We start from the raw sequence: 20,245 nt of genomic DNA, 5'->3' as shown, positions 1-20,245 counted from the left end.
GCACTTGTGCGATGCCTTGGGGAATCCTGACCTCAGGCTGGAATTCTGTTGGGAATGCAGAAACACACAGTGGGTTGTGTTGCCATGGGAGCTTGCCGAACACTTCCCTGAGGCTAAATTGGCTCCAGCTGGCCCAGACCAAGCCCAGTCCCACCTTCCAGGTCAGCAGCTTTGTCATTAGACCTATGATTGTGACACTGTGTCCTGCTTTGGGGTCGTCTTAGCCCTTAGACACCAGGGAATCCCGGAAGATATGTTGATTATTGGGTGGTTGGTAGCAGGGCTTTCCTTGACCTGAGCTGCTCTCCCACTCTCCCTTTTACTTCCTTTCTAAGAGATACACACACGCGCGCGCGCGCGCACACACACACACACACACGCACACACACGATGGCAGAGGCTGAGTCAATCCTTAGTGAATTCATCATATGTTGGTGTGGTGCCTTCTAAGCACTTTCTAATGCTGTAGATATGGTAGCTAGCAAGGCGGTTAAGGTCCCTGCTCTCATGGAGCTTTCCTTTAGGTCGGGAGGTGTCCCCTAGGTCTGTCTGGATCACTGAGTAGGAGAGGTCATTGAATGTTCAATGAATGCATGTAATATTTATTTTTTGGATTGCTAAATAAAATGAGAAAAATGTTTTGGGGACATTTCTTCTGGGTTATCTACAATGACTCTATATGAAAGCATCACTGGAAACAGTATGCTCAGGCTTTTGGGCTTACCCCAGACTTGAGGTCAAGTCTTGAAGGACTTTTAGTTTCCTTATCTGTAAAATGGGATAACGTTACCTTCCTCCTGGGTTATTTTATGATTATAAATATGTAAGAGATCTGACACTTTGACCTTTAGTGGGAACCCAGCAAATGAAAGCTGCCATCATCATCACCATCATTCATTCCCTACATCACCACCACCACCACCACCATCATGGTCGGCAGGGAAAGGAACCCTGGGTTGGGAGATGGGGAAGCAGAGGGCGTGTCAATAGGCAGAGCTCAGTTTACATGGCTGGCTCCCTGGGAATTGGATTTGCAAACTTCTGTTTTGCATAGTGGCAGAGTTTTGCATGTTATCCCTTTATTACTATCCCAGAGACTCCTTCTTTTTTTTTTAAATACTTAATTAATTAATTAATTTATGGCTGTGTTGGGTCTTCGTTTCTGTGCGAGGGCCTTCCCCAGTTGTGGCAAGCGGGGGCCACTCTTCATCACGGTGCGCGGGCCTCTCACTATCGTGGCCTCTCTTGTTGCGGAGCACAGGCTCAGTAATTGTGGCTCATGGGCCCAGTCGCTCCGCGGCATGTGGGATCCTCCCAAACCAGGGCTCGAACCCGTGTCCCCTGCATTGGCAGGCAGATTCTCAACCACTGCGCCACCGGGGAAGCCCGAGACTCCTTCTTATAGTCCCAATTGCCACCTCTCTCTAGTTAGCCTCAGTCCTTCCGAACCAGCGCTCTCTCCCACTTGAGCACCTCCTGTGGGCTGAGTGGACACTGCAGAGGACACAGAGATGCATGAGACATGGTCCCATCCTGCAAGGACTTCAATTCTCACAAGGCAAATGAGTCAAAGCGGGTGTGAACACAAGTTCCATGGGGCGATGATCTCAAAGACAGTGAAGGGATGGCGGAGGCTGCACAGGGGGGGTGGTGTGGTGAGAGTTGAGCAAACATTGATTGAAAACCTACAACTGTCAGGCACTGTTCCCTTACCTGATGTTCAGACCATTCCTCTTAGGTAGTTGCATTTGCAGCTGAGGAAAAGGAACCTCAGAGAGATTAAGTAGAGTGCCCAGCTTCACACAGTTGGGAAGTGGCTCCAAAATTCTTTTGATTGCATTCACTGTCCTTTGGCCTTCAGTCACACCTGGCTGCAGAGCCGATGAACATGCGTTTACAGGCTTGGTGAGTCTCACCAGTGAGGAGTCCACCGGGCTCAGATTCCAGTCCTCTTCACAGCTGTGTGGACCTGGGCACTTACCCATCCCTGCCTGGAGAGGTCTTTATAAGCTTGCATGAGGTGAAGTTTGCAGTGCACATAGTTGGCCTTAGGATGTGTGTCTGGGGCTCCGCCAACCCATCTATTGACCCTCTGCCACAACTTCCCAGATGACGATGCACATTGCACTTGCACAAAGCTTGAGTTTTGGGAGTTCCTTACTTACAGTGAGCAGAAGTCTCTCTCTGGGGGCTTCTTACTGCTGGTGCTGGTCGTGTCCCTTGGGCCACAGGGATGAATGTCCCTTCTTCTTCCTGGCAGTCCATGCCTCTTCTCCAGGGAACATACCCTCAGTGCCAGCTGAAAATGCAACTACTTAAGAGGTCTGTGGAATGTGGTTCCCATTCATCTCCTTATCCCAGACATCTCCTTGCATCAGCTCCCATTTTTCCAGGTCCCTTGTAAGAGTCAGACAAGAGCCAAACCCTGTTCTCCAAGCATGGTATGATCAGAGGGGAGGAAATGGGCTCTCCCACGCTTGGATCTGCTGCCGAGGACCACAGAGGGTTTCACGGCGGCCTTGTCATGCTGTTGCTGACGTGAAGGTGTGCATGTGCATGCGTGTGTGATGAACAAAGGTAAGGTGATGGGTGTAAACTATGTGTTCAGGGGAGGGTCTACACATTCCCTCTGTGGCATGTACTCTGGGCCAGCGCCCTGCCAGGCAGAGGCTGGCACAAGAGATGGGAACCATACTCAGACACTAGAGGACGCTGTCTTGTCTGCAAGAAGCTACGGTCTGACGTCACTGAGATGAAGGTGATGGCCGGGGAAGGTCCAGCAGCTCATGGCAAGTGTGTGCAGCAATGTGGCTGGAGCAGAAGGTGCTAGGGTTCAGAAGGGAGCTACGGGAAGTGCCTATGTTGGACTCGGCCATGCAATCAACTGCCGTTTCCTGTAGGTTCTTTCTTCTTACCGTCTTCTCTCCACATGGCTCCTGGCACCCCACGAGCCTTCTCACTTGTGTGCTGCAATAGCCCCCTTTCTAGTCTCCTGCCAGTTTTTGCCCCTACCATCTAACCTACACATCGCAGCCCCCTGAATCTTCTTAAAGCACCGCTTTAACCGTGTTCCCCTCCTGCCCCACACCTTCCTTGGCCCCCGTGACCACCTTCCTGTTCCATAGGAATCCTGTTCTCATCCAATAACTTATTGCATTTCCATATCTTTCTTTTCTAAGCTCAATTCCATCAAGCCCAAGCTCATTTATTTTTATTTTTTTGATACTTTAATTAATTAATTTATTTATTTTTGGCTGCGTTGGGTCTTCATTGTTGCGCGCGGGTTTTCTCTAGCTGTGGTGAGCGGGGGCTGCTCTTCATTGCGGTGCGCGGGCTTCTCATTTTGGTGGCTTCTCTTGTTGTGGAGCACAGGCTCTAGGGCGTGGGCTTCAGTAGTTGTGGCACGTGGACTCAGTAGTTGTGGCTCGCGGGCTCTAGAGCGCAGGCTCAACAGTGGTGGCACACGGGCTTAGTTGCTTCGTGGCATGTGGGATCTTCCTGAACCAGGGATCGAACCCGTGTCCCCTGCATTGGCAGGCGGATTCTTAACCACTGCGCCACCAGGGAAGTCCCCCAAACTCAATTTAAACAGCTCTTCTCTTCCTCTGATGTCCTATAGCCTATGTCTGAATCACCCATTTATCTGAGATCAGTATTTCCTTGATAAGTATAGAAGGTAGACTTTGGCCAGGCAGGATTTATATTTATACAAGGGCTCACTGTGTACACTGATATCTTTATACCCCTGAAGCCCTCTATATTACCCCATCTCCTTTGTGTATATTCGGGTTAGTGTAAGCAGTGAACATCTGTTGGTTTTACCAGCCCAACATCTCTTCCTCTTCTTTTGGTGAATCACCTCCTTCCGCCCCCCTTCTATAGAGTTTGAGTGGGGCTGACCACCCCTGTCCAAGGCCTGGCTCATGATCTGCTATCCCAGTCCCCCACCACAGTGATTGGTTTTGGCAGGAGCATGTGACCTAAGTCAGTCCAGTGAGAGTCAGCCTTGGAGCTTTAGCAGGAAGGATGGGGAAAGAGGCGCTCCCTTGGTTGCCATCCTTGCTGCAGCACGGACATGGTCAGCCGAGAAGGAAGCCGACACGGAGGGAAACAGTCAAGGGAAGGAGAGAAAGACAATCCTGATGCCATCACCAAGCCCCTCATCCAGCTATGCCAAAGCCAAATATGCACCCCCGAACTTCCCAATTGTGTGAGCAAATGAATGCTATTTCATGCTGAAGCCCCTTTGACTTGGGTCTCAGTCACTTGCAATCAAGAGTCCTGAGCAATAATGAGTATCTGGGAGTTTAGGTTTGGATGATTTAGCTGTGTGTGCACGGGGGCGTGTGTGATGCATATTGAAGTGTGGCATGTACTTGGCTGTGATGGATGGGAGAGGTGAGGGGTGGCACGTACTCGTGTGAGGGCTGTGTGTGTGTGTGTGTGTGTGTAGGGGGGGAGGGGAAGGGACTAACTAGCTGTGAGGGTGCATGTAGGGTCAGAGGGGATATGGGCGTACAGGGAGGGCATGTGAGGGGTTGTTTGTTTGTCCTTGGCCCCTGTGTGTCCTGAGGACAGGGGCTGAGTTTGAAATACATGTACCCAGGGACCACCCAGCAGGTGCTCAGAAAATACCTGCTTATCTTCATTAGCCTCTACCCTTTGGAGGAAATCCTCATTGTTTTCAGACTGAAGCCAAATTCCTTGGACTCCTTGAGTGATGCATAGAATTATAAAACATGTGTAAATGTTGACGGCTGCTTATACCAACCCCTAATTACAGGAGAGGAAACTGAGACCCATATAGGTGTAATTTGTTGAGACACAACCATATTTCACCAGGTGGAATCTTTACGTCCTTCTACTCCAGCAGGTGGGGACAGAGGTGGGCAGGGCTGGCCTTGGGTACTTTTGAGGAGACCGCCCCCCCCAACCTAGTCCTGCCTCTCCATGGGCTGTGGTTGCTTTTATGGTGGGTGATTAACCTCAGGCTGCATATTTATGGCAGAATACTTGGGGATTTGTGGCTTCCAGCTCTAATGGATCTTGATCTCTGAGGCTTCTCCCCAAGGTGGGCTGGGCCTTAGCTGTTTGCATCCCATTCCTTCCTGTTTCTCCCTCAGCTCCTCACTTCACCAGAACAGAATGGTCTCCCCAAACCAGAGCTTCCCCACCGGGGTGCCTGCTTGCACCATTTGTGCCGAGAGTGGGCTATACTTGTGTGATACATTGGGCCCACCAGCCCTCTAAGTGTCAGAGGGAGGCCTTGGGTGGCCAGAGCCTCTGGCCTGACCACAACTAGTCCCAAGCAGACCTTTTCATTTACCCCAGCTTGCCATACACAAATGATCATTTCCTGTGAGTCACGACACTTGACTGTGGAGAAGGTTGGGAATGGCCTAAGCAGTGGCCGTTTCCCGGGGTGAGGTGGAATGAGATCCAGATACCCGGAGAACTCTCAGAGGACCACGCCTTGCCCATGACTTTTCATGACCCCACCAATGTTGTGCAACTTTCTCTTCTGTACTAGATGTGGAAGGGTCACTGCTCCTGTATATCAGGAGAGCAAGAAAGGGCCCCTCCTCTTCACCCAGGGCTGAGATGGGTGCCTGGGCTACTGTGTGAGAGTGGGCCCTACCCTGGGACCCTGGCAAGTACAGGGTATCAGGGTGTTCAAAGATTCTTTTTTTTTTTTTTTTTAATTGAAATATGGTTGATTTAAAGTGTTGTGTTAGTCTCAGGTGTACGGCAAAGTGATTCAGTTATACATACATATATATATGTATATTCTTTTTCAGATTCTTTTCCATTATAGGTTATTACAAGGTATTGAATACAGTTCCCTGTGCTATACAGTAGGTCCTTGTTGTTTATTTATTTTATATACAGTTGTATCTGTTAATTCCAAACTCCTAGTTTATCCCTCCCCAAAGGTTCTTGTCCAAACCCACTAGTTACGGTTTTTAAAAAAATATTTATTTTAATTAATTAATTAATTAGCTTGTGCCGGGTCTTAGTTGTGACAGGTGTGCTCCTTAATTGTGGCTTGTGGGCTCCTTAGTTGTGGCATGCAAACTCTTAGTTGTGGCATGTGGGATTTAGTTCCTTGACCAGGGATCGAACCCGGGCCCCCTGAATTGGGATTGCGGAGTCTTAACAACTGTGCCACTAGGGAAGTCCCTAGTTATGGGATTTTAAGGGGGTGCCTGGGGGATGTTTTTCAGACCACAAAGAGCTCCCCTTTTCAAGCAGACCCCTAGATTTCTCCGAGGCTGGGGGGGCGTGGGCTGAAAAATGGACAATCAGAAGTCCATCCCAGACAAGACTGACTTCAGGCAATGTGGCGGTAAGGGAGCTCACTTCAGTGTGCTTCGCCACCTCACCAGTCCTCCTGCCTCCTTGGAGGACCCTTGGACCCAATGCTGACACTCTGCTCCTCTTCCCATCAAGGTATGGCCCTCATCTCTCAAGCCCTGCCCATGATAGTGCCAGTTTGGTGATCTGAGGACAGTCTCTGGGCTGCTAAAAGCCCACACCACTCTTCTTGCGTCTCATCATTATACAGGAAGTGTGATATAGTGGTTAGGGCCTTGGAGAAAGAGCCACACTGCTGTGTGAGTCTGGGTATGTTTCTTAATCTCTCTGTGGCTCATCAGGTAAAAATGGTAATATAGCACTTACTTTATAGGGTTCTTATGTAGTGTAAATGAATTAATACTTGGAAGACATTTTTGTACCATATCAGTATTATTATTACCCTATTAGAATAAGTGGCATTATGTGTCTGTCTGTCTCTCCCTGCACACAGTGAAGACCACTGGGGACCCAATTCCCTCAGAGCCTTCCCAGCATGTGCCCAATGTATAGCCAGACACCAATATACTGAATTAATGACTAAGGACTCCTAATATTCACCTTTCAACAGAAGCCTTCAGGCCACACCTTTCTTTGGTCATAGGAGGCTCCTACGTGTACTGAACTGGTGTGAAAGGAACCAAAAAACTATCTCCCCACACTTTTTAGGCTAGTGCCTAAGTAAATGAGTGGACAAGTGAATGAATGAGTGAACAACAACAGGAGGGAATAAAGGCCTGGGGTCCCTGCCCCTGACTCCCCACCTTGGTCCTCAGGTTGCTGGGCAGGAAATTCAGAACAAAAGACCTCTGGACAATAGCTCCATTGCCCAGCAGCCCAGGCCACAGGTAATTCTCAGTGCTGGAGGGGGTGGTGGTGTGTGTGTGGGGCAGGCTGTAGCTGAGGCCCAAGTCCTTGCTGTTCATTTTTCCCTCCTGCGCTCCTGTCTGGTTACCTGACACACCTTTAGGAAAGCTTTCTTGCAGTGGAGCTGGGCTGTGACTACTTCCTTAGGGTCCCATACTCCTGGGGAGCCTTCTTCAGTGACTCCCTGCTTCCCACTTCCCATCACTCAGGCCTTTTGCATGCTGTCCTCGCCTCCATGAGTGGGACCCATTCGGGTCTTCTCTCCATCTCTGTCTATGTCCCTGGCCACCCCAGTGGAGTGTCAGGCTCTGGGGACTGGCCACTCTCTATTTTACCCCCTGAGGCGCAGGTGTATCATCCTTTCTGAGCAGGGACCCTGCAGCGCACTGGACTTGGACTCTGACCTAGAATCTGTCAGGGGGAAGAGAAGAATGTGTTCCTGGAGGTCTTGGTGTGAGAGCAGAGCCAAAGCCAGCTGCTCAACCCTGGCCGCACCAAGGAAGCTTTATAAAACATGCAGGTGCAGGACTTCCCTGATGGCGCAGCGGTTAAGAATCCACCTGCCAATGCAGGGGACACGGGTTCAAGCTCTGGTCCGGGAAGATCCCACATGCCGCGGAGCAACTAAGCCCGTGTGCCACAACTACTGAGCCTGCGCTCTAGAGCCCATGAGCCACAACTACTGAAGCCCATGTGCCTAGAGCCCGTGCTCCACAACAAGAGAAGCCACTGCAATGAGAAGCCCGCGCACCGCAACGAAGAGTAGCCCCCGCTCGCCACAACTAGAGAAAGCCCGTGCACAGCAACAAAGACCCAGTGCAGCCAAAAATAAATGAAATAAAATAATTAAAAAAAAAAAAACCCCAAAAAACCATGCGGGTGCAGCCTGGGTGATTTTGGTGTGCATGCTCCAGACAGAGAATCGGAATTAAGGGGAAGGACTCGAACGGCTGAGCTAGGCTTGACAGCCCATCGAACGGATGGCCTCTTCTGGTTTGGTATCAGTGGAAGCGAGGGTGTGAGGATTAGAAGGTGAGTGGGAGACCTCATCATCTCCAGGCTGTCAGGCTTGTCTCCTTTCCTCCCTAAGAAGGTTTACCTCATGGGGAAGGTTCTCCCCATGCTTGCTGTAATAATTTCTAACCACATCTTCTATCAAAATCAAAATTTCGGTTCGGAGAACATTCGTGGATGCCTAATCAAAGAGTAAAGCTCTGTGATGGTAGAATATGGATCAAGACTCTCAGAGTGGGGAGGATTGGGATGTTCTAGTGCAAACCCCTATCTGACCTAGGAATCCTCCTACAGTGAACCCAGTGGACAGCTGGTTAGCACGCCTTGGGCTCGAGACTTCTAGGGACAGGCGCTTGCTTCCTCTCTAGGCAGTCCATTCCCATTTGGGCTGGCTTTAATCATCAGAGCCGTGTTTGTCATGAAGACAAATAGTCACCATTTACTGAGCATTGACTATGAACAATTTTGGCCTTGAGGCACATGGCACAAAAATCAACAATCAAATCAACTTTATTATATTCATGATGTGGCTTACTGATGGGTGTTCCCACCATCTGTGGCTTCCCACTTAAATGAATTGTTCTTGCTGCCTTGGTGCTAAACTCAGCTATTTCCATGCCAACAATAAGATTTTAAATTGCTCATCTTTTAAAGTGATTTCAGTGCTTTGGAGATGCTGCCCTGGTTACTAACCTAGAGGCAGGGAATCTACCTTCAGCATCTTAACAAAATCTTCCCTTCTATCTCCTGACCCGTCTGCTGGCCCACGAAGTCCGTGCTTTATATATGTGGCTAATTTATGCTTTTGTGGATTTTCTTTTTTGTAACAGCTTTATTGAGCTATAATTCATATACCGTACAATTCAACCATTTAAAGTGTACAATTCGATGGTTTTTACTATTTTCACAGGCTTGTACAATGATCACCATAATTAAATTTAGAATATTTTCATCACCCCAAAAAGAAACCCCACACTTTTACCAATTACCTCCATTCCCTCCAGCCTGGAGGTGGTTTGGCAACCGCAGATCTGCTTTCTGTCTCTACAGATTTGCCTATTCTGGACGTTTCATATAAATAGAATCATGCAATATGCGATCTTGCGTTGTAGCATGTACCGGTGATTCATTCCTTTTTACTGGGAATGATATACCATCATATGGATATGTTGCATTTTGTTTCTCCATTCATCAGTTGGTGGACATTTGTGTTGTTTCCATTTTGGCTGTTGTGAATAGCGCTGCTGCGAATGTGGTGTCTTTGTGTCACCATTCCTGATCACTGAGAAGAACGTGTTCAGACCATCTTTTCCGATGATTGTGAGTGATGTAGTGATAAGAGCTACCCTGCTCACCCATCTCTGCCCTCAGCCTTGACACAACTGCTCGGGGCTTCAGGGCCTCCTCGGTGTCATCCTGTGCCATCACCAGCGGGGTGGAGGGGGCACGCGTCTCCTCTTTCCCTCTTCTGATCTCCGGGAAAGGCAGTTTGGAGCAGAATCGTCTGGGTTGGGCAGTCACCAAAAACACTTTCCCTTTCACTGGGGAGGCAGCAGTGTGCAGACCACGGTGGCCAGAGACAGTCTTATGAGGAGTTGTCCCCACGGGCCACCTTAGTCCAGTTTTCTGTTCCCTCACCACTAGACCCTCGTCCTGGGGCCTCCCCCTATTGCCTCCACCCCAGAATCCCAGGCAGAGGCCACAGGAGAGGGCAGCTTTGGTCTTTCTCTTGCGCCAAGGCTGGGCTTGGGGCATGGGGGAGGGGTTGTCTGGGGTCTCTGGGCAACAGGGAGCTAACAAGTGAGATGCAAACACTTCCGGCCCTGCATTGTTCTGGGTTGCCCCAGCAAAGAGGGACTCCCCCTGGGTGAGATCTGGGCTGCCCTACAGCCTGAAAACCACAGGGTCCCTTGTAGCCGGCTTTGTCCTCACCTTAAACAAAAGGCACTCCTGGAACCAGGGAACCAGGTGAGTTCGGGTGGAGGGGCTGAGATTTCAGGGAGGGCTCTGGGCTGCAGTTCTGTGCTCAGGACTTCAGGTGAGGTCTCTCCCCTCCAAGTCTGCCCAGGTGTACTCTGTTGGGGAGGAGAAGTGGGGAGCTGGTCGTCCTCCCTCCCCAGGGCTGCCATACCTGTCTGACCAGCCCCTCCCTCTCTCCTTCCGCCTTCTCTGTGCCTGATTTGGCACCGGGCCCATACCCCTCCCTTTGGTCTCAGGAAGGTGAAGTCTCTCTGCCCTGCACGGTGTGGGAGTTTGTTGGGGAAGGGGTAGCTTGCATTCAAATCACTCCTTGGAAAATTAAGCATTGTTTAAAGGCGCTGAGAGAGGGCCTGGTACAAACAGGTATTTCCTGGTTCCGAGTGGCAGGAGGCCAGGGCTGGGGAGAGTGGCGAGGAGAAAAGAGGGGAGGGGAGAAAGGGATGTGGTCACTGTGTCCCCTCTAAGAGTCTTCGGCTTTGTCTTTCCGGAAGGGACTTCAAAGTGTGTCCTTTTGTGTGTACGTGTGTGTGATCTGGTGTGTGTGATCCGAGGGGAGCTTATCTGTGTGTCTGTCTTTTTGGATTTGTCTGTCTTCCAAGGAGGGGGCTTCTGGTCTCGCTGTCCCTCTGTAGGGGTCTCTCTGCCTGTCCTCTGGAACCCTGGGTGTCTTTACTGGAGAAGGATGGGGAGGCATCTGCACATCTGCCCCCTCGTGATAGGCAGTCGGGGTAGCAGTCACCCTCTCCCCTGGGTTGGGGATTGGGGACTGTGGGCCACCTGTCCCTCTACCCCCAGGGGATCTGTTGGTCTCTAGTTAACAGCCATCCAGTCTCCACTTCATGCCCTGCAGGATCTTTCAGAGAATCTAGCCCCAGCCATTAGAGAACCGAAGCTGGAATCTCTGCCTCCGGGACCCAAACCTCCTGTTTTCCACCCACAGCCTGCCCCACCCGGCCCCACCCAGGCCTGGGGCGCCTTACTCAGCTCCCCATTCTCCAGCTTTCTGCAGGTGCATGCTGTGCCCCAACCCACTCTCCTGACTCATTCTCATAATGGGTTTGGGGAGACAGGTGCAGGGACTCTTCCCCTTCTCCTCTGGCCATCTGGGGGCCTGGGAAGAGAAAGAGAAGGAGAGCCCAGGTGGCTGCAGGTTGACTCACCATCGGTGCCCCCCACTCCACAGTCCTGCCTCCTTTCCTGTGACTCACCCACTGGGAGCTATGGGAATGACTCCCCCAAGCAGCAAGGAGAGTGATGAGATGAAGTCCCGGCGACGTAGCTGCCTGCTCTCCTGAGCTCTCCCAGTCTGCACGTTTGCTCTTGTTCATCCTTCTCTGTGCCTTTCAGCCTGGCCCGGGGAATCCTGTGATCTTGGGAAGAGAGAAGGACACGGGGTTGTGTCCAGGAAAAGTGCTGTGTTGGACCTCACTTTAACTTGCACGTACAGCCCCAGAGGGAGGACAGCCTCTGTGTGTGTGTGTGTGTGTGTGTGTGTGTGTGTGTTTGTGTGTGTGTGTGTTCATTCATTCATTCCATAAATGTTTACCCAGCCCCTCTTGGCATTACACCAAGGGCTGAGGGCACAGCAGTAACTGAGGAGAGACTAGGCAAATGGCTGACCTCGGGTTCAAGGATTTGGAACCCAGCCCCGTCCTCCAACCTGGGCAGACCTTCATAATCACTTGAAGTGGAGAGAAGAACACGAAGGACACGGGGTGGTGTCTCTGGGGCGTCAGCTGCTCAGAGGAGACCCAAATGCCACAGATCCCTCTCCTGCTCTGCTCCCCAGTCTGTGCATTTATTTCCCACAGGAGGGAAGGAGATAAGACCCAGGATTCAGGGTTGCAGTGGCTGGGCCACCCCGCAAGGCTCTGTTAGGGAGCAGGTAGAGGCCGGCAGTCCTTGCACTTCTCACATTCACTGAATTACCCTTTCCTGGGCTCTGGGGTGGTGCAGGAGTGGGCTCCGCGGCGGGAGCAGCTCTCTGCTGCCCCCACCTGAGTCCGGCCTGTAGGTGGCAGGTGTCAGGTTAGGCCCTGCCCCCTCAGGGCCTAGCCACTCAGCTACAAGGCCGATCCCCTCCTCATGGGCTGGGCTCTTTTTTATAAAAGGCCATCCGGGGAGCTGTACCCCACCTAGGAGCAGCTTCTCAACTCCTCGAGTCTCTGTGTGCTTCGGCCTCCTCGCCTCCTCTCCAGCCTCCACCATGTCCATCAGGGTGACCCAGAAGTCCTACAAGGTGTCCACCTCCGGCCCCCGGTCCTTCAGCAGCCGCTCGTACACCAGTGGGCCGGGCACCCGCATCAGCTCCTCGGCCTTCTCCCGGGTGGGCAGCAGCAGCAGCTTCCGGGGCGGCCTGGGCAGCAGCATGAGTCTGGCTGGAGGTTACAGTGGGGCCCCGGGTCTGGGGGGCCTCACAGCTGTCACGGTGAACCAGAGCCTGCTGAGCCCCCTCAAGCTGCAGGTGGACCCCGACATCCAGGCCGTGCGCACCCAGGAGAAAGAGCAGATCAAGACCCTGAACAACAAGTTCGCCTCCTTCATCGACAAGGTGAGGGCTCCCCCTGCGTGGCCGTTGGTGCCTGGGGCCGGACCAGGATCCCAGCCCTTTCTCTTGGTCACCCCACCCTCCGTGGGCACATCTCCAGGCCCTCCCTGGCGTCCTGCTGGGCCCCACCCACTCTGGCCGCACTCCCGCTTCCGACGGATGTCTCGGCGCCCTCCCCCCCGCCCCATGCACTTTGGTTTGGGCTGGGGAAGGGATAGAGAGGGGGTCCGGGCGGCTTCTGACTCTAAATCTTGGGGCTCCCTCCCTCACTCGCCCATCTCACCCCAACTCGAGGTCTGATCGTCTGTAAAGCTTTCAGCTCTGGAAGAGTCCCAGCTGTTCAGCTGGCGGGTGGGAGGGCAGTTCCTCCCTCAGGTTCACCCTTCTCCCTAGCATGGCCCCAAGGGCTTCTCAACTGTGCTCCTGTGCTTTAAATTTTTTTTTTTTTTTTTAAATAGGAGATTGATAGGATTCTGGGAGAGCGAAGCGGCTGTCTTGATTCAAACAGGCAAATATTGATCCAGGCCTTCTGCGTACCGGGGCCCGAGTGTTGGGGGCATCAAGATGAGTCATAACTTGGCCAGGGCCCGGGGAGCCGGCCGTGTGGGCGGCGCCGGGCGGGGCCGAGACCCGCCCCCGCCGAGGGCTGAGGGGCCGAGGCCCGCGGTACTGGGGACTCGCTCCTCTGCCTGGGGGCGTGTATCGTGGTGGGGTGGACGCCAGGGCCTGGCTTCAGGAAGATCCATCCAGGATTCAAAGTCTGCGGGCGTGCGACACCCCATCTGCGTTTCACGTCCTGTTAAACCCCACGATTTACGGCTTTAGATAAGGCGTCTGTCCGCCAACGCCCCTCTCCCCGCTCGGCCCTTGTCCCCTCTCACTCTTCCCTACCACCCCGGCTCCGCCCCAACGAACTGGCTCCGCTTTCCCAGGGAAGGCGCCAGGCCGGGTTTTGCAGCCTGGGGGTTTGCCTCCTCAGGGGCCCCAGGGCCCCCAGGGCGCAGGAGGATCAGCCCCTCCCTGCTGACTGGCTCCTGGGAGGCATTTCGGGAGCGGAAGGAGGGAAATCCTGGGGCAGATTAGCGCCTTTAGGAATTGGAGTGCCCCAGGAAACCGGCGCTCCCCTGATTTTGGGAAGTGCTTGCTGGTTCCTTGGCTTTAAGCACCCTTCACTTTACTTCTTGACTGCGTTTTGCTAGCTCTGGGGTCCTCCCAGTGAGTAACTAAGCACAGGCCGAAGGTTCCCAGTGCTCTGCCCTTTCCTTTGATGGACTACCTTGCTAAATCTGATTTCCTCATCTACAAAATGGGCACTCTAATCCCTAAGTTAAAGAGGTTTTGCCTATTCAAGCATATAATGTATGCAAGAGCTTAGCAGTGTTTGGCCTACATTAAACAGTCTAATAAGGCTAAATGTTATTATCACTTATTTTTTGTAATTTTGGGGCAGAATGAGCTGGGGAAGAAAGGGATTTACAGAGAGGGATTTGCTGGATCTGGACCAGACCCTTAAGATAACCTTCTAAGTCCTCCCAATTTAAAAGAAGTCCAACTTTGGGTTGATTTAAAAAAAAAAAAGAAAAAGTCATTCCTCTTCTTGGAACCAGTTTATTATTCTTTCTTTTTAAAAATTTCCCTTCCAACATGCCTTAATTTCATCCTAAAATCTGGATTCCTTGAGCCCCAAGGAACCTAGGACCTCTGTGTTTGGGACAGGAGGACAGGATTGTGGATTCGGGGAAGGGTAGGGTAGGGTAGGGTGGGGTTGGATGTTGGAGAACTCAAAGGGAGGGCTGTGGGGAGGAGGGTCTTCAGTTTGCAGACAGATTTACCTTGTTTCTTGCCTCTTCCCCAGCTAAAAGTGACTTCTGCACAGGGGTGGGGCTCTGGATAGGGCTCGCCTGAGTTCTTCTAGGCCACTGCAGGGTTGAGGAGACCCAGGCTCAGAGAAGGGAAGCAATTCAAGATCAGGTAGCAGTGTTGGGCTAAAACCTAGGTCTTCTGGCGAATGCTCTCCAGGCTGTAGGGCTAAAGTTTCCTTATAGTCAATGAGTCCCTCAAAGCCACTCCAAATAATAATCATGATGATAATATTATTTGCTGTGAACAATCTACATTTTTTTCAATCATATATAGTGTTAATTATAACTTGGCTGCTTTTATTGACTGCAATATACAATCTAAGTCAATAAGACCCATTTGTTTTGCAAATATAGCTTCAACATAACTGCTAGCTATCCTCTTACAACCATGTATCCCCTTCTCTCCCCCCAACTCAGCACTAATGGGGTTCCGGAGACCCCACTGCTTGGGGAGTGGATGAGGGGAAAAGACAGTGCTTGCTTCACGCCAGACTTTGAGCCCTGGCCTGATGTGCGATGTGGACCTTTCTGCCTCCTCATGCAGGTACGGCACCTGGAGCAGCAGAACAAGATTTTGGAGACCAAATGGAACCTCCTGCAGCAGCAGAAGACAGCCCGGAGCAACATAGACAACATGTTTGAGAGCTACATCAACAACCTCCGGCGGCAGCTGGAAACGCTGGCCCAGGAGAAGATGAAGCTGGAAGTGGAGCTTGGCAACATGCAGGGGCTGGTGGAGGACTTCAAGACCAAGTGAGCCTCTGTCCTCCCCAACTGAAGTCATCCCACCCTGCCCGGCCCCTTGGGACCAGAGGCCTAAGACACCAAGGCCCTCTGCTTGCTGGGCAGTGCAGTCTTATATAATTAGGGTGACCCCAGGACAAGGTTTTTTCAGGACAGTCTAGGTTTATGTCCATTGTTAATAGCACCTCCCTTCCCCCTTCAATCTCAGAGCTGTCCCGATTTGGACAACAAATTATCTGCTAACGTTTACACAGTAAACCTAAAATGGGAGACAGAGGTAGCCAACAGGACTCTCTTGTATACTAATAGCCCTAGACTCTATTTCTTCCTTACCCCTGATTTCCAGCACATTCCAGAAAGTTCTGTCTGAGGTTTCATGTCAGTGCCTGTTGCTAATCCTCATATGCCTAATCCAATGTGTATTCGTGGATCTGGAGAGAGATTTCCTGCTCCAGGCCTCCCCACTTGCTGATGATAGCATGGAGTAAGGGTGGGGAAACAGTAGCTGGTTGGGGCAGAAGGACCAGACCAGCCATCTCATATCTTCTTGCATTTCCATTAACTGAATTTTCTAGCTATCCTTTCCCCCCTCGAAAGACCCACAGCAACCTCACCTTTGCCTCCATCCTCTGATTATATCTCTTTCTCACCAGGTATGAGGAAGAGATCCAAAAGCGCACAGACATGGAGAATGAATTTGTCATCATCAAGAAGGTGAGGGAGTACCCCTTCCCCCATCAGACACTGGAGGCTGGCGCTTAGAGACTCAGGCTAGAGGCTTTCTGTTCTTAAATGTTTCTAAGTAATGGGACAACATTTGGGTGCCTCCTAGGTATCTAGCATAGAAGGACAGAGAGGTAGTTAGGTGCATTTGGACAGAACTCTGGACATCAATGTTGGGACATGGTTAAGAAAACGGAGCAGTAGAATTTGAGGTCTGGCTATAGAAGGCTTCCTGGAGGAGGAGGAGGAGGAGGAGGACAGAGGAGGAGAAGGAGGAGGGGAGGGGAGTGGGGGAGAGGGAAGGGTGTGTAGAAAGCAGAGGTAAAAGGCCTGGGGCTGGGGATGCAGGTGTGATGGGGCAGAGACTGGACTGGGTCAGGCCACACACAGTGAGGGGGAGAAGACAATTACTTAGAAAGTTCTAAGTCCAGGCCATTGGGTGCCCCCGGCTTGGGGTCAGGAGTGGGCACTCAGCTCAGGCTCCCCTCCCCCTGCCCTGCAGGATGTGGATGAAGCTTACATGAACAAGGTAGAGCTGGAGTCCCGCCTGGAAGGGCTAACTGACGAGATCAACTTCTACAGGCAACTGTATGAAGAGGTACGTTCTTGGGCACTGGAGACTGAGGTTCCCCAGCCCCATCAGGGGCCCCTCCCAGCCCCCAGCGCACCAACAGACAAGGGCCCACCACTGAATAATTACAGCTGCCAATAGTAGCCCGGCACGGATGTTCTATATGTTCTGTCCCCCTGCGTGAGGGAGGGTTTATTATCCCACTTCACAGATGAGAAAATGGGCTCAGAGAACTGAAATAGCCTGTCCAAGGTCGTCATACACAGAGTGGTGACCCAGCTGCAGCTCAGGCCTGCTCTGTCCCCAGGGCCTTATTTAGATTCTTTGGGCCGAATGAGAGCCCTCTGTGGGCGCCATACTGGTAGCTGAGAGTGCGGAAGGGCACTGCCCCTCTGGTTTCTCACCCAAAGCCAGGTTTCCTTTTATCCCGGCCTCATTTCACTTCCCTCCAAGTTCGAGGTCTTTGACCCATCTTCCTTCTTTAGGAACTTTGCCTTCTCTCCAGCCCTAACTCCCACTGTCTTGTCCTTTATGGAAGGCCCTTCTGCAGAAGGGAACTCCTTGTGTGCGGGCCCAGGGCCTCACCACCTCCCCTCCCCACCACAGGAGATCCGCGAGATGCAGTCGCAGATTTCTGACACCTCCGTGGTCCTGTCCATGGACAACAGCCGCTCCCTGGACCTGGATGGTATCATCGCCGAGGTCAAGGCCCAGTACGAGGAGATCGCCAACCGCAGCCGGGCTGAGGCTGAGACCATGTACCAGACCAAGGTGAAGAGCAGGGTCACTATAGGCTGGTGTTCCCCTTCTGGCTAGTTCTGTGCCCTAGTCCTCGAGGAGGGAGCAGGATTTCAAACTTGACTCTGCCTGCTGCGAGCTGGGCTGCCGAGCAGTGCTGGGGGACAGGGATGACCCTGTGCCCGGAGGTGTAGAGGGGGGTGGGGGAGAGATGACCTGGGTTCCGGTGACTTGGCTGAGAGGGCATTCTCCCTTGGAGGGACCGGGGGGTCCCCTCTCAACCTCACTCCTTCTCTCACATCTGCAGTACGAGGAGCTGCAGACATTGGCTGGGAAGCACGGGGATGACCTCCGTCGCACGAAGACGGAGATTTCCGAGATGAACCGGAACATCAACCGACTCCAGGCTGAGATCGAGGGCCTCAAAGGCCAGGTATGGGCTGGGCTGCGGGTGGGAGAGGGTCTTGGGACACCTCCGGGTGAGAGGAGATAATGCAGGAGGAGTGAGGGGTCTGGGGGTTGGGGAAGGAATCCTAGACCAGAGTCAGGAGTTGGAGGGGCAGCTAGAGTCCAGACTGCTCCTGGGAGGCTGAGGGGTGCTGAGGAGGCCCCTCTGTGAGGGCCTGGCAGGTAGGTTGGGGGTCCAGAATGGGTCCCCCAAGCCTACTTTATTATATCTATCTTATGTATCAGGGTAAGATTGGGCTCTGATGCTTTAAGGAAGTTTAGAAAGCAGAGATCTAGTCCAGCTGGGGGTGGGGATAATACCGCACAGCGTCCCAGGTGAGAAGTTTGTGCGGGGAAGGGCCTGCAAGCTGCTCATGTTTCACCATTCTGCTTCCTGAATCTCACCCACCTGTAGCATTTTCTGGGATTGAGCCAGGTGGAGTTGGTTAGTGCAGGTCAGGGAGAGGGGGTCCCTAAAGGAGGGGAAAGGGAGGGCGGGTGCAGGGGGAGGAGGGGAGGAGGCAAGCAGACTCTGCTCTAACTGCTTACCTGTCCGCTCCCCCCGCAGAGGGCTTCCCTGGAGGCCGCCATCGCCGATGCCGAGCAGCGTGGGGAGCTGGCCGTCAAGGATGCTCAGGCCAAGCTGGCCGAGCTGGAGGCCGCTCTGAGAACCGCCAAGCAGGACATGGCACGGCAGCTGCGCGAATACCAGGAGCTGATGAACGTCAAGCTGGCCCTGGACGTGGAGATCGCCACCTACCGCAAGCTGCTGGAGGGCGAGGAGAGCCGGTGGGTGTGGGCGTTCTCTGGCCGGCCCTGGGGCCCCATCCCTGGGACCTGGGGTGGGGAAGGGTGGGACTTGAGTCCTGTTGTCCTGGGCTAGGGCCAGGGGTTGGTCCTGACATCCCGTGTGTCCTCTGGGTACAGACTGGAGTCTGGGATGCAGAACATGAGTATCCACACCAAGACCACCAGCGGGTACTCAGGTGAGTGTCCTGGTCCTGGGGGGGCAGGGCAGGAGGGCAGCTCCTATACAGTTCCCTCCGGTATAGCTGAGGAACCTGGGGCCCAGTTAAATGTCTTGTCCAAGGTCACGTAGCTGATAGCAAAGCTCTTTCCCGCCCTGCTCCTGGTTTTCCCCAACCATCTTGGAGGAGTGAACCAGGGCGGTTCCCTATCCCTGGGGACCGCATCCATTCGGAGTAGCAGGGAGAAGGGGGCGTGGCACCTGATGTGTGCATGGGCTCCTGTGCTCATGTGGCTGCCTCTGTTCCTGACCAGGTGGGCTGACCTCAGCCTACGGGACCCCTGGCCTCAACTACGGCCTGAGCTCCTACCAGTCCAGCTTGGGCTCTGGAGGGGCCTCTGGCTCCTTCAGCCGTACCAGTTCCAAGGCTGTGGTTGTGAAGAAGATTGAGACCCGTGATGGGAAGCTGGTGTCCGAGTCCTCTGACATCCTGCCCAAGTGAAAGGCTCCTGCGATCCCTCCCAGCCTCCCCTCTCACTTGCTCCTGCAAGAAGGAGTTATGCAGGGGAGTGTTGGAACCAAAGACCTGAGGCTCAGTCCCGTCCTTAGCCCACCCCTGGGGGAGTCAACTGCCTGGGGCTCCCTCTCTTGCCCACGCCCCCAACTAAAAGCCAATCCAAGTGTCTTTTTCAGAATAAAGCTTCAGCTGGCTCTGCCAACACATTTTGCTGTGTGCAGCCCTTGTCTGTCAATGGGGTGGGAGAGAGGTGGTTAGGAGGCCTCCTTCTGGGATCAGAAGGCTGGGGTTGGGGGACACGTGGAGGAAAGCCTGGCCTTCTCCAGGCTGTTCCCAGAGAGACTTCTTTGCTGAAAAACCTCGTTGATGCCTTGGTTTCAAATACCCCATTTCATTTGATCTGTGCAACAAACCCTGTTGGGGAGCAGAGCAGGTTTTAGATTGGAACATCAGGAGGTTTCCTTTCCTATAGACCTCACAGGAGGTCGGCATCAGGACCAGGGCCAGAGAGACCAAGTAATTAGCCTAATTAAAAAGTGGGGCTTCCCTGGTGGTGCAGTGGTTAAGAATCCACCTGCCAATGCAGGGGACACAGGTTCCAGCCCTGGTCCGGGAAGACCTCACATGCCACGGAGCAACTAAGCCCGTGGGCCACAACTACTGAAGCACGCGCGCCGAGAGCCCGAACTCGGCAACAAGAGAAGCCACCGCAATGAGAAGCCCATGCACCTCAACAAAGAGTAGCCCCCGCTTGACGCAACTGGAGAAAACCTGTGCGCAGCAACAAAGACCTAATGCAGTCAAAAATAAATAAATAAAATAAATAAATTAAAAAAAAATTCCCTATTAAAAAAAAAAAGCGGCTGATCTGGGATTCGAACCCAGGACCGTCCAGTTCTCAAGCCTGTCCTCC

At 52.7% G+C, this 20,245-nt stretch overlaps 1 protein-coding gene across 1 annotated transcript; it reads left to right on the top strand.

Moving 5' to 3' along the window:
• The first annotated feature begins 12,317 nt into the window (after positions 1–12,317).
• On the top strand, positions 12,318–19,539 carry KRT8 (keratin 8). The gene is made up of 9 exons (XM_036867265.1): positions 12,318–12,766; positions 15,170–15,378; positions 16,023–16,083; positions 16,595–16,690; positions 17,270–17,434; positions 17,709–17,834; positions 18,417–18,637; positions 18,776–18,834; positions 19,130–19,539. Exons 1-9 carry the CDS (start codon positions 12,422–12,424, stop codon positions 19,315–19,317), a joined length of 1,470 nt encoding a protein of 489 aa, XP_036723160.1. The 5' UTR covers positions 12,318–12,421; the 3' UTR covers positions 19,318–19,539.
• The last annotated feature ends 706 nt before the right edge of the window (positions 19,540–20,245 follow it).

This window comes from Balaenoptera musculus, chromosome 10, assembly GCF_009873245.2.
Source record: "Balaenoptera musculus isolate JJ_BM4_2016_0621 chromosome 10, mBalMus1.pri.v3, whole genome shotgun sequence".
Taxonomy (NCBI): Eukaryota; Metazoa; Chordata; class Mammalia; order Artiodactyla; family Balaenopteridae; genus Balaenoptera; species Balaenoptera musculus.
Note: the sequence above shows the minus strand (reverse complement) of the source record. Positions and strands in the feature narration are given on the sequence as shown.

Coding starts and splice junctions, on each gene's coding strand:
- KRT8 (XM_036867265.1), top strand. CDS start 12,422: ATGTCCATCAGGGTGACCCAGAAGTCCTACAAGGTGTCCACCTCCGGC. Junction 16,084..16,594: donor AATTTGTCATCATCAAGAAG/GTGAGGGAGTAC, acceptor CCTGCCCTGCAG/GATGTGGATGAAGCTTACAT. Junction 17,835..18,416: donor TCGAGGGCCTCAAAGGCCAG/GTATGGGCTGGG, acceptor CTCCCCCCGCAG/AGGGCTTCCCTGGAGGCCGC.